The following is a 14,383-nucleotide window of genomic DNA, read 5'->3' on the forward strand; positions in this document are numbered from 1 at the left end:
AACACCTTTTCCTCTGCACTCAGAAAACCTGTTGACACACCTGGACAAACAGAGAGCCCACGTCCTCCTCTTGTGTGTTCTGCCATGGAGATTGACAGAGGTTTGGATGGGAAAGATCCTTGGGCATCGGTCTCCAAACTCACTAGGACCTCATTGGAATAGCTGAAGAGAAAACAAGGTAGGATCAATATAATGCTTATATCTCCTCTCACCTCCTTTGTCATGGATGAACTAAAACACTGCTTGCTGTAACTGTATATCTACGATGTTCAATGTTTGGTACAAATTCCTTTTTTTTCTGTTATGAATAAGGCAATACAATAAATACAGTAAAGCTATCACATAACAAAAGCCGCTGTATGCCCTACAAACCTTTGGGGTTGTAGCCCAACCCCTTGTATATTATTACTCGTATAATAAAGAAAAATAAGTTGTGCGTTTATCAGGTGAGAGAATACTATTTGTATGGATATCTTAGAAGTTTAGACAGAGTAGAGGCTTTTTTCCAATGTACAGTATACAACAAATCGATTCCATATTTGTATGGTAGGTCGATATGGAGTTTGAGACGTTTTCCCGTGCTGATTAAAAAAATGGTTATTGTTAAGAATCCTTTTTGGTCTAGACCCCTAATTCGGGGGTGAGTAAGCAGCAGAACATTTTCCAGCACATTGGTTTTACTTAGCTGTGGCTGTTAGACACACTCGACACGCCAAACTGTTTGTCAACGCTGGTTTCCTAAGCGATGGGCCTGAGGCTCCTCAGAGACCAGCGCTGATTGGCTTGCCTGCTTCTGGCTGACAGTGTGCGTTTTCCTTAATGATCTGCCAATTAGTCACACAATGATAACAGTTGTCTAAACACCTCATCGGCTGACTGCTTTCTAGTGTCAGACTGTCACATCCCCAACTCCATCTCAGTGGGGCCAAATTCCTGACGTCTACAGATCTGTGTACATAAAAATAACTCTTCAGCTGTTCATTTTGTTATTGATGGATCTAAATTACCGGTGAACCTCCACAGCATTGATACCTTATCTCGTTTTCAATTCAAACCTCCCATACTTCACTCAGTGTTTATGAATACATACAAGTGTAACATCTGAGAAGTTTGAGTATATTCCAGTGACTTCTTGTGGTCGCCACAGCAACACAGACGGCATGAGGGACTGCGGAAGGCATTCCCTGTCGCCTCCTGTCCCCTGGCTATAATCTGCCACACTCCACAAACACCAGGACGCAGGACTCTCTGCTCTGGAAAAAGTTACTTGCCATGGATTTGCACGCATACTGCCTAGGTTCAAAATGACTGATTTCAAATGACTTTACTTTAAGGAAATTCTCTTTTCCCCATTGAAGATGACAGGACAGACCGCTGAGAGAGATCTGTCGCCCCATCGCCTCTCCGTGAAGACCACGTTAGAGGAGGAGATTGAGCGAGCTGAGAGTATTCTTAGCAGGTGGGACACATAAAGACTACAGTATAAATGCCCCGATACCGCAACCAAGTACAAATTTAACATGATAGTGGATAGCTTTGCTATTTTTCAACCCAATGTTGGTTTCCATCACTGATAACTCTTTATGGCACAACCTCACTAAACTCTCTACTATTGAGGAACTTACCACTCTGATGCACCTTCCCATTGTGCTTATTGCTTATTGTACAGTCCAACGAGGCAAGGTTCAAGCCCAAAATAAGTTGGCTACAGGTCAATAGGAAGTGGCTCAACATCCTGTTTCTAGTCTCTTACATTAACGCAGATGTAGGTGTTGATTTGTGGAAGTGCAGAAGAGTCAATAAAACCCAGAATAACATGATGAAATGCATGGTTTGCTAACATGTTTTCCCAATCTAACATATAAATATGGTCTGACTATATTGTTGGTTTGCCATTTCCTAAAAAGAGATATAAAGATTATTTTAAGACTTTGTCCTGTTGGACTGCATTTAAGCACAGTGAGACACTGGAGTGGTAAGTTTCTCAAAGCGTTCAGTGAGGCGGCGGTATGAAAAGTTATCAATGATGGGAAGCCACAATTTATAGCAATCATTTCATTTATTGTTCAAACTCAGTGACAGTATGTTACATCCAATTTTCTTCAAACAAAGTAGCAAATAAGTCAATTTCTGAGAACACTTAACATACTTCAAAACCAGTGATCTCACAATTATTGGAAACGTCAGTATTAGTATTTTATTCAGTATGGTTAAGTAGTTGTTTTTTTTAAATCAGTGCATAAACCAAATGTAAATTGTTCTCTTAGACAAGCAAATATAGTTATGTTAATAGTTATTTATTATATTTTTATTATTATTTTTATTATTATCATTATTATTAATATTAATAATAATAAAGTTTGATTGCCTTTTGCCTCATTTCACAGAAAATGTTCAGTTTTGTACTTTTGTCCTGCTCCCAGGGTGCCTTCAGTGTGTGATGACACATCCTCAGAGCTGCAAAGGGCCGCTGTTCTTGACCCTGAAGGACGCAACTCCAGAACTTCTTTCAGAAGGAGGGGGGCTCTGTCGGGGTGGGACACGCTCAGTGAAGCAAATTCATACTGTTTCTAAAGATAACCCTTCACAAAGCTGCTGTTGCTGCTGCTCGCATCCTACATGTCCCTTCTTTTCTGTCTGTATGTGTCAGATTGGTGAACCTGGTAGTGACCCTGAGAGAATGGGCACACAGGAGCCTATTAGAGGAGGAGGAGCGACCAGACTCCTTCCTGGAGCGTTTTCGTGGCCCTGAGCTCAGACTTGCCCCCAGTCGCATCAGCAATACGCAACCAGATGCCTATGGCAACAGTGCCAAAGGATTCTTAAGGTATGTCGCCTGCCAGTACCATTTTGAGTCAAAGCAAAGTAGGAATGTGACATAACCTGTCTCATGTCATAAGCATTGAAATATAAAAGTTTAAACAACTTCTGCCAATTTTGAAATCAGTAAGAAAGTGACTCTCCTCTGTCTAGCAGGGATACTCAACAATGCTATATATGCAAAAAACAAGGAACATTACTTTTTCAACTTCAGAGAAACAATATCCAAGATTAATATGAATTTCTAATTGGGTCACTTTCATTCACTCCATCCTTTTAGGAAGAAGTGGAATCTATTTGTGGTGTCTCCATCAGATGACGCATACTACCGCTGGCTATTTGTTATTGCCGCAGCTGTGCTCTATAACTGGATGCTTGTTGTGGCGAGGTAATCAAGACGCAGCCTCTACTTTTGTGTTTGGGGCATTACAAGTGGAATGGTCATTTTTTAAAGTATAATTAATCAATGTGCCAATACCTACCAATAGTTACATTTTCTGCATCTTTATTTTTTTCAAATTTTTCACAGGGCATGCTTTGACAAGTTACAGGTGCAAAATTATATCTGCTGGCTGGTGTTGGACTACCTGTCTGACCTTGTGTATATAATGGACACCTGTGTCCGACTTCGCACGGGTAGGCTTTTTTTACATCAAGCATAAAGTCCTAATTCACCTCAGTAAGCTTTAATGCCGTATACTATTGCCAAAGTCCTTCAAACATTGTTATATTAAATAACAGAAAAAGGAAAAGGACAACTGTTAATATACACTTTAAGTTGCGTGTGTTTATGTGAAGTTGAGTATTAATGAGCATTTGTGTTCACTAATACACGCACAACCTAAACTACAGTAGAATAGTACCATTGCACAGCACTGAGTAGAGGTCACAGGTTACGCTTGCTGCTGAATTTGTGTTTTGTTTACTGAAGGTTTTCTGGAACAAGGTCTGCTGGTGAAGGATCACAAAAAGCTAAGAGACAGCTACGTCCACACGTTCCAGTTCAAGCTCGACGTGGTGTCCATCCTTCCCACCGATCTGGCTTACATCTACACAGGAATCCACACACCGCAGCTCAGATTCAACCGTCTGTTGCGCTTCCCCCGGATGTTTGAGTTTTTTGACCGCACCGAGACACGCACCAACTACCCCAACATCTTCCGAATCTGGAACTTGGTGCTTTACATCCTGGTTATCATTCACTGGAATGCCTGCATCTACTTTGCCATTTCCAAGTCTTTGGGATTTGGCTCTGATACTTGGGTGTACCCCAACATATCCAACCCCGAGTACGGCTCTTTGACACGGGGTTACGTCTACTGCCTGTACTGGTCGACCCTAACTCTCACCACTATTGGAGAGATGCCTGCACCAGTGCGAGATGAAGAGTACCTGTTTGTGGTCTTTGATTTCCTTGTTGGGGTGCTGATCTTTGCCACAATTGTGGGAAATGTGGGATCAATGATTGCCAATATGAACGCCACACGAGCAGAGTTTCAGGCCCGTATTGATGCCATCAAACACTATATGCACTTTCGAAGAGTAAGCAAGGAGCTGGAGACACGAGTCATCAAGTGGTTTGACTACCTCTGGACCAACAAGAAAGCAGTGGACGAGCAAGAGGTGCTTAAGAACTTGCCTAACAAACTAAGGGCCGAGATTGCCATTAACGTACACTTGGAGACCCTGAAAAAAGTAAGAATCTTTCAAGACTGCGAGGCAGGACTGTTAGTGGAGTTAGTTCTCAAACTCCGTCCACAAGTATACAGTCCAGGGGACTATATCTGCCGTAAAGGTGACATTGGTAAAGAGATGTACATCATTAAGGAGGGGAAGCTGGCCGTGGTGGCCGACGATGGTGTCACACAGTATGCCTTGCTAACTGCTGGTAGCTGCTTTGGGGAAATCAGCATTCTGAACATTAAGGGCAGCAAAATGGGAAATCGGAGGACAGCAAACATCCGCAGTATCGGTTACTCTGACCTCTTCTGTCTCTCCAAGGACGACTTGATGGAGGCCGTGACTGAGTACCCGGATGCTAAAAAGGTGCTTGAGGAGAGGGGCCGGGAGATCCTCATGAAGGAGGGTCTCCTGGATGAGACTGCGGAGAGTGGGGGGCTCAGCAAAGAAGACACAGACGAAAAAGTGGTGAGGCTGGAATCGTCTCTGGATACCCTTCAGACTCGGTTTGCCCGGCTGCTTAATGAGTACACCGCCACTCAACAACAGCTGAAGCAGCGCATCACTGTTCTCGAGCGGCAGCTGAACCACACGTGCACTGCTGTCTTGACAGATGGCGACACAGATACACTTGCAGAGGGAACGCTGGACACAGCGGCCGTGCCTGTCGCTAACACAAAGGAATGTGCACGCTAAAACAACATGTAAACTCAGACAATTCAAGATTAATTATACAACCAAGGGAAATTTGTGCATCATCTACCCAAATGCTTTATTATTATGCTCTTCCTAAATGAGAATGTGTTTCTGATTCAAGCTTCAAGTTGAAATTATGTCGAACAATATTAGTCAGACCTCAATTTGTTGAGGGTCAGTCTTGACTACTAAGTGAAGTCAAATTGAGAAACTACCGCTGTTGACCCAAGTGCTGCACAACTTTTCATGGATGTTTTTGTTGTTAACAAACAATTAAACTGGGTTAAAAAAAGGACTCAAAACAGCAACCTTGAAATTTTTAACAAGTGTATGGTCAGGGATGTGTTGCGCACAGACTTAAGAAACCCTTAGAAACAGTGACTGAACGCTGCATGTTTAAAAGGAGGCGAGGCAACACCCCTAAACCCAACAATTCTTAGTAAAAGTGCACTGGCGTCTAAAAGAATTTATACCCTTTTAAAAAGATGAGCTGCGACAATATAGAACATTTTGAGGGATCTGTCAGATGCTTGACAAAAGCTCTACAGCACTAAAGAGAAGTGGGTTTAAAGCAGCTGAACTGGTAAAATCTCACTTCAAGTCAGGGCAATAACAGTGGATAAGTATTTTTTTCTGATATTGGCCGGACAGCCTTCACCTGTTGATGGACTTATTGCTTGTCCATTTTATTTCTCCTTAAATGCATTTCTTCCTCACAGCCTGGGTGACATCCTTATGGCAGGGCCTTGGATTTAAGTTTTAAGAATGAAGGAATTAAATAATGTGACCAGCTCCTCTGAAACCTACTGACATAATAAATATGGCAAGGCAAATATATTGACATGATGGTCTGACAGACTGACATCCATGAATTAGATACTTAAAAATGGAAAAACATGGGTCAGGGCCAGATCCAGTGTGTGAACTTATTGTCATGTGGGGTCGCTGACAGACCGCTTCAGATGATATGAGCTGTAATGCCAAAGTGTGGAAAAGTAATTGTATGGAAGAGAGAAATAAAAGTGGCACGTTGCATCAGTGAAGGGAATCAGTTGCATCTGTAAGAGTCTAATATGTTCTTCCGCATTGTCTCTGACTGTGTCTCATGGTGAGGATGCCCAGGAGGGGTGGATTTGCTGCAGTGCACATGTACTTTCCAGTATCCTTACCTTTCCAAATTAAAGACATGACAAAGAGCTGGGCCTGCTATTTCTCACTGAAAAAACAGCCATACCGAATATTTGGATGAATATATTGATTTACATATAGATTCTCTCTTGCAAATTCTGATAGTCCCACTGAGATTTAAATCCAGATCTTCTCTGTTTCTATACAATGATACAGTAATATAATACAATGGGTGTTGTGCCTATTTTAATTAATGCAATATAGTATGGATGGGAAATATATCGCTATAATATTGATATTGTGACATGAGACTCAATATTGTCTGTAATTTTGTTTATCATGATATTTTGATATAGTTAAATGTTGTATTTAACACCGCATTACAGTAATGACCAATAACACTTTCCAAAATATCATCAAATTATTGGTTGATAGGTATAGGTAAAAATATTGTGGTATTTGATTGTGCATCACCCAGGCCTACAACATAGTTGTGGTGAGAAGAAACTAAAACTGAACAGGAGTTATATGTTGTTCCCAGCTATACTGCCTCTTATTTTCAGGCCACCGCTCACAGTTCTTAGATAAATTTTTTGATGTCAGTTACACTTGTAGTTTCAACGCCATGTTTGAATGAAATACACAAATTGTAATTTTTTTGCAGCAGCATCCGCACATCTACCTGTGCTATCCTAAAATAATAATGAGACTGTTATACATCTGGGTCATTCACTTGAATACATCAAACGTATATGGCTCCCTCTAGTGGCTCTAGTGGCCTGGGGCGCCATGCATTTGCGTATTTCACCTGAAGCAGTCTGTTTTGCTTTTGATTTTGTATGCAGTGCCAAATGAGGCTTCTCATATATCACACTTGAACTCAATGGACAGATAGATACTAGACAGATACTAGATAGACACACCCTTCCACTGACCTATTAAACCAATGAGCCCCTTTCACAGCAGACATTTTGACATACCGGTATATAAATGGTTAAACAGCAGAAGTTAATAACATTAACTGTAGGTCTGTTTTGTTGAGGTGTTTCTGTGATCCATGCTGGTCCCCAGAAACACCTAAAAGAAACAGAGGCACAGTTAATATCATGGTGTTTTACCATTCCATGGCATGTCAAAATGTCTGCTGTGAAAAGGGTTCATGATTGGGAAAGTGCTGAACATACTGATAATTCAGAGACAATTCAAACAAGCTTATCTAAACTCTATACCTTGCAACACATAGGTCTTACTGCAAGCCAAACTCTAGACTGCACTGCAGACTACACTGCCATTTACTAACCCCCCCCATACTTTGCTATCGACCATTCCCATCCCCGTGACAGGTGCACTGTGCTAATGCTGACGCTTGCACAGCCCCAAGCCTGCACATGTCATGTGAGGCAGGAGCATGTGTTTGCTCACAGCTCCATGGATGTCATGTAAATTGTCTCAGGGAAACACTATGCACAATAATTTGACGTAGTTACTGGGACGTTTCACAAAACGGGACTTGATTACATTTTTTAGGTAATTTCTTTTGGAAATGCATTCCCATTTTCAGAGATAAGCTTTTTTTATTTTCAAAAAATATTACAATAAGGTATATTCAAATATTCTGTATTTTGCTGACTTCCAAAGAAACACAAGGCACACAGTGTGTGTGTTTACAGATCAAATTACATGTTTCTTTGGAGATATGATCACCACAAATCAATCCCAGCTGGAACTGACTGTATGGAGGGACTTCAACTCTGATAGATAGTGACAGCATTGGTCATCTTGAGAACAGTAAACAAACCCCCTCCCCCGTAAAGTTAGGACAGATCATTCAAGAGCGTAGCATTACTGTCAATGGTTCATAGGACTAACGTAAAAATTAGACTGAATATGATCTTCAAATAACTTAATAATAACACCTGTGATTGAGCGTGAAGATACAGTGGATACTCTGGGAGGGGGCACGGCCTGACCACAACCTGATGTCTGGAGTCTGTGGATTGATTGGTTCTGCGTAACCATGGGTGAAAATCCAACAGCTTAGCGCATTCGCATGTGCAGACTGTGCTTGGGTCCGTCCACGCGCTCCAGCTTCTCAAAGTGTTTCCTAGCATTGCGGATATTGATGAGAGTGGCTGCAGAAGCTGGAAGAAAAACAGAGAGAAATGCACTAAGATGTCTTTATTCTTAAAAGACAGTTTGCTATTTCCACCCAGGCCTTAAGAAAATATTGGTTCCTATCATTTATAACTGGTCATAGCACACTCTCATTGAGAAGCTTGCTGCTCTGATGCAGCTTCTCATGTGATTAAATGCAGCCCAATGGGGCAAACATATATATATATTATATATATATATATATATATATATATATATATATATACATACACACACACACACACACACACACACACACACACACACACACACACACACACACACACACACACACACACACACACACACACACACACACACACACACACACACACACACACACACACACATTTTAAAACATTAAATTTCCTTTTCAAAAACTGGAAATCCATTATACAGCCAGTCTTTACATACTGTAGAGAAAAAAAAGGTTGCAAACTGTGCATTTTCTCAGGTTTTTCACTGTTTTATTGACACTTGTGCAGTTCAGATCATTTGGCTACATCTCGGTAACGGGACTAGAAACACAAAGTTGCATCGCTTCCTACTTGCTGTTGTAGCCAACATTATGCTTTGGATATAACCGCAAACAGTAGTTCTAAATATAACAGTTCAAAATATTGTTTTACATGTTGAGAATGTTAACAGTAATATTATTCATATAACTATAATCTGAGTTTCCCAACTCAAACTTCCACTCGTATCCTTGCATGAAACCCAAATTCCCTTTGTGTTTCCAGCATGCAACTCCAAGACAGAGGAGACTGGGAAGGGGTGGTATCCATGACTTTATAGGAGTGCACAATTCCACTTCAGTTTATTTACAAAGGGATTAGGAGTTTCCTACTTGTACATAACTGGAGATTTGAGGACATTTTCCCATTTGATCTAAGGAAGTGTTGTGTTTTTCTAGTTATTCTCGTAAAAGGCGTTTGAAGAGCATAACATAGTGTGCAGACCTTAGAAGAGCTTGTTGTTGTTTAAATTTTGAGGTGCACACATTGATTCTCTTTACTAAATCCATGCCAGAAGTGCAAAACAGAATCAATATAACCGGAATTACAACAATTCATTTTCAGTACAAGATATATGGCTGATTAAAATGAGAGTTTACAGTTTTTTTTTAAAGGTGATTTATCATGATTAGTTCGACTACAGTGCATCAAAGCCCAGTGAGAAGCTTCAGCAGTGGAGCGGTAAAAGCACTCAATAATAATGCTATCGTCATTTTGTGCAGGATAATACATGATTGGCAACCTGTCACTCAGACCGATTTATCAACACAACTTACGTATGGAAGGGTCCGACATGATCACCATGACGTATGTGTTGGAAGTAAAGACATCAATAAAAGCCGCAAAGTTGGAGTTCCTCACTTCCATACTTTGGAAGGAGGCTGCAAGCTTACTGCAGAAAGAGGAGAAGAAACACGGATCTCAGAGAAACTGTGTCATAAATGTATCATCAAAAGGCTAAAGTAAAGTTGAAACCTTGTTAAAGTAAAAGTTAAAGTGAAGTTAAAACCTCACCTGCAACTGAGTTTGAACTGCTTGATAATATTGCTGATCTTCTCAAATCTGTGTGCATCACGCTGCTCTTTGCATTGATAGTGAGAGATCACCTACAAAACACACACACACACACACACACACACACACACACACACACACACACACACACACACACACACACACACACACACACACACACACACACACACACACACACACACACACACACACACATATATAAACGAAACAAAAACAACTTCTTTCTTATTTCCAGACTATGGATGCTAAAGGTCACTGCCCTCACCAGAAAAGTGGCTCTCTCAAACAGAAGAACTTCATCTGCTTCTATGATTTGTGCAAAATTCCTCAAGTTTGTCTCCAGTTGCTGTACGTTTGGGATCAGCTGGTACACGATGCTGGACCAGGCCTACGAAGAGATGCACACACTGACGTTATTACACCGTCAGCTCTGTACAACTAACATTTCCACTAGGCTTCTTCTTTCCGCCAGGATAAATCCGAGCATTGAAACGGTGTAAGTGCAGTTTACCGTGTTCTGAAACTAGAGCGGAGAGTGAGAGAGAGGGGGGGGGGGAGCCTGCCTGACTGACCGGCCGACTGACCGACCACCTGCCCCATGGACCCCACGGTGACCCGATTTACGATTAAATCCTCTATCGGCAATCGACTCCATCGATCACGATTGACATTGATGACGGACAGATTTTTATGTTATGCCAGGATAAATCCGAGCATTGAAACGGTGTAAGTGCAGTTTACCGTGTTCTGAAACTGGAGCGGAGAGGGGGAGAGACAGGGGGTGGAATCTCTCCCCTTCTTCGCTCCAGTTTCTGCCTATAGAGGATTTAATCGCAAATCTGCCCCCCCCCATGCAAATCTTGCATATAGAGCGGTTTGTTTCCTACATGTATGAAACAAAATGTTTAAACAAACTGAGTTAAGGGACTGTCCCGTTTCGTACCCAACAAACCCATGCGACACATGTCTTCCCGTTGTTTTTGCTTGCTTAATTTAGTAAAAACTGGATGTTTTTGTGTATATACTTTACTTGTAAATAATAGCCCAAGCCTAATTTCACAGGACGCGAGTGAGATCCACAAACCTTGTACAGAGTCTCATCCCAGATTGATGTCCTGAAGCAGGTGCAAGCCAGTGGTCTGGACAGTCTCCTTAGGTCTTCTTCACGCTCCTTAAAGATCTAAAAAAGTAAAAGCAACACGTGATCCTAGAACTTTTTTTTTTTATGGAAACTTAATCACAATCTAAAAAGCTTTGTTAAATTTTTGGTTATAGAATTTAGGGTGAAAAAAGGTTAAGTGAGTGAGTAAATCTTTATTTGTATCGTACTTTTTAAAACGTACTGTTACAAAGTGCTTTACAAGTATGCTACAGGTGGCATAAAAGAAATGCAATTGAATGAAATTAAAACCAGTTTGAGTGGGCATGAAAAATGTAATTAAATTAAAAATAAAATAAAGACAAAAACAATTACTGCAAATTAAATAATAAAAAATATAAATGCAATTAAAAGAATTGTATGCTACCATTGGTGATGAGATGCAAACATTAGCTGAGTGACTGCTTTGCAATATGCAGCTGAACATTTCAAAACTAGCACAAATAGTCATAGCGCAAATAGTTAACACAACATTTTTCAACATGAATGGATTGATGCCATCGACGCTCACCAAATCTCTCTGGTCTTCCTGAACCAGGTCCATTTTGTGCACGAGGCAGAACACTTTAGCATCTGGAGAGTTCTGCAGGATGGCTTCGAGACAGGACTGGTAGTAGTGCATGTCTTTCTCCAGCTCACGGCTCTCAACGTCAAACACATAGATCAGCACCTCGACATTTCTGAAAATGTTGTCCCTCTGGCTAGTGAAGTAGTTCTCCATGAAATTGTCCTGCCTGGTGGGTAAATAATGTAGAAAATGGTATAGATAAGCTTTAACCCAGCATATGTGCTTTTTTTTTTTTTTTTTTTTTTTTTTACAGATAATAAAAAATAATAAAAAAACAAAAAACATCTTACCCGCCACAGTCCCACAAATTCAGTACCAGATTGCCAAGAAATCGCACGTGGGAGTGTTCCACATCAACTAGATTTGTTTAAAAGAATTTTGGTGGATGAGAACATTTAAAATATCAGAGGGAATACATTTCGTTTTCAAGTTCAAGTTCAAGAGATTATTTGTCACATACATATACATACAGTCATACATATATGCAGTGAAATGTCATGACACCCGGTGATTACGCACAATAAGCTCTTTTGTGACATCTTTTATTTTAAAAAATACATATATGTTTTACTTACTTGTGGCTCCAAGGCGGCGTGTGTCTCGAGCAATGTAATTGGCAAAGATGATTGATCTCATACTGGTCTTTCCAGACCCACTTTTCCCCATCAACAACACCTTCAAAACAAAGAGCATAGCATAGCATAAGATGATTTGAGTTATATTGATCCATCTTCCATTTCATTGAGATACTGCAATAATGTGGGTGTGAGCCCTTGCCCTGCTGTGTTCAAGTGTATAGGCTTATTTTAAATTGCATTTCAATGTTGTTATCTTTTCTTCCCAATATACTGCTATTTTACTATACTACACACTTACTATTTTACAATTAACTCTTGAATTTATGAACTGCTTTTCAGTGGATCAGCTTGTTTTAAATTGCACTTTGACCTTTTATCTTGCCTGTTTTTAGATTTTCATGGCTAATTGGTTTAGTCATTGTTTCAAGACATACATAAAAATTCAGTACAGGATGTCAAAGCGTTTAGGGGTGATCTTATATCACAATTGGTCAGCTTGTCGATTTTTATTCCTGTCTTTATTCTTTTTTGCTTACGTATTGTGTGCCTTGTGTAAAGCACTGTGAATTGCCCTTGTGTGTGAAATGTATCACACAAATAAACATGTCTTGCCTAATGACTACTGTCAACTTTACCTTTTTCTTCATTGCTGTGCTTGACATCCCCTTCACTGGTGTTGGTGCTGAATATCTATTTGAAGTGGTGACGTCTGTTCGTCTTCTCTTCTGCTTTTCGTTTAATGTGGCTTTAAATTGGTCAGCTGGGAAACCAAGGAACAGTTTTCAGAGGACACTTGCTCTGAAGTATTGTATGTATATAAGATGATAGAAAGATAGCTAAACAGATAGACAAGATACTTTTTCATCCAGCAAGTCACATCAAAATAGGCAATAACAATAAAGTAAGAATAACATTTTGGGAAAAATAGATATGCAATAAGCTTTACAATTAACTAAAAATAAGGACATTTGCCATTATAAAAAAAAATTGCAATACTGAATAAACGAGAAATACCAGTATCAACAATTCACCCTCTCTCAAAAAAATAGGAAATCGTGCTTTTTTTTTTGCATATATAAAGTAAAGTCAGTACATATATTGAGTGTGTACCACGGTGGAAAACAAAATGGTTTTAGCAATATAACACATCTAGTATGACAAAAGGTAAGTGTTCTGTCAGAATAACCCAGTGGCGGTGGTTAATTTTACACTATTACAGTGTGCGTATGGCCATATTTAAAGTACTTTTTTAATATTACAGCAACCGTGTAGAAAAGGTGACGGTCTAATACTTTATAACATGTAAACCTGGATTGTGATTGTCCAAACGAGCCAACATTAAACAAATAAGAGCACAAACCGCAGCTATAACGCACAGTACTGACATCTATTCCGTTCTCTTGAAGACTTACTACCACTAGCTACTGCTAACTAGCATGACCTGGAGCCCGGACTGGGTGTCAGTGAAACGGCTCAGGCAACGCGTTGAAACTGTCTAGATTAACTTTCGCTACGCGGACAGACGGAATATATTGGTGACAGTATAACCTAGAATTTAAATTGTATTTAAAGGAGCGGGAACGCCTTACTTTATCTCGGTTCCCAGCAGCAGTGAATCCAGATCAGCTGCTTCCTGTTTACGCTACAGCGTCACATGACTTGACGGCAGTACTTCCTGGGGACGCCAGAGGGTGACACTAGGCCGCTTCAATGCTGTTCTCGACGCTAGTTATTAAAAGAGGGAATGCTGCCACCTGTTGGTTGGTCAACGTATGCAGATTCCACATACGCCACACAGGGCTGTCCAACTAGTCATTCAAATCAGGCATGTCTCTCATTAATAAAAAAAAAGAAAAATAAAAAGTAAAAAGAGAGAAAATAATAATAAAATAAAATAGAATAAAAAGTGAAGTAAAAAATAAAAACGAAAATAAATCCCTAACTTTCCGAAATTAAGGATGTGCTGTAAACCAAAGAAGCAGTGTAGTAAACGCATTAAGTGGGTGACACAGGGTGTAGCAGGCATTCACCAATTAAGATGACACACTAT

At 40.2% G+C, this 14,383-nt stretch overlaps 2 protein-coding genes across 2 annotated transcripts; one reads left to right on the top strand and one right to left on the bottom strand.

The window, feature by feature from the left end:
* Window positions 1-1,358: 1,358 nt before the first annotated feature.
* cnga2b (cyclic nucleotide gated channel subunit alpha 2b) lies at window positions 1,359-5,386 on the top strand (the record flags this gene model as incomplete). Its single annotated transcript, XM_080013394.1, has 6 exons — window positions 1,359-1,459; window positions 2,424-2,534; window positions 2,651-2,827; window positions 3,101-3,208; window positions 3,350-3,456; window positions 3,752-5,386. The coding sequence occupies 6 exons, from the start codon at window positions 1,359-1,361 to the stop codon at window positions 5,194-5,196; spliced, it is 2,049 nt and encodes a 682-aa protein (XP_079869520.1). The 3' UTR covers window positions 5,197-5,386.
* A 2,458-nt stretch (window positions 5,387-7,844) lies between these two features.
* Window positions 7,845-13,993, bottom strand: rraga (Ras-related GTP binding A). The gene is made up of 10 exons (XM_080013916.1): window positions 13,923-13,993; window positions 12,969-13,093; window positions 12,331-12,430; window positions 12,046-12,112; window positions 11,699-11,921; window positions 11,113-11,208; window positions 10,294-10,416; window positions 10,008-10,099; window positions 9,770-9,885; window positions 7,845-8,465 (listed from the first exon to the last, which is right to left on the bottom strand). Exons 2-10 carry the CDS (start codon window positions 12,993-12,995, stop codon window positions 8,362-8,364), a joined length of 948 nt encoding a protein of 315 aa, XP_079870042.1. The 5' UTR covers window positions 12,996-13,093; window positions 13,923-13,993; the 3' UTR covers window positions 7,845-8,361.
* Window positions 13,994-14,383: the final 390 nt, after the last annotated feature.

The sequence above is a fragment of the Zeus faber genome (genome assembly GCF_960531495.2).
Source record: "Zeus faber genome assembly, chromosome: 14".
NCBI lineage: Eukaryota > Metazoa > Chordata > Actinopteri > Zeiformes > Zeidae > Zeus > Zeus faber.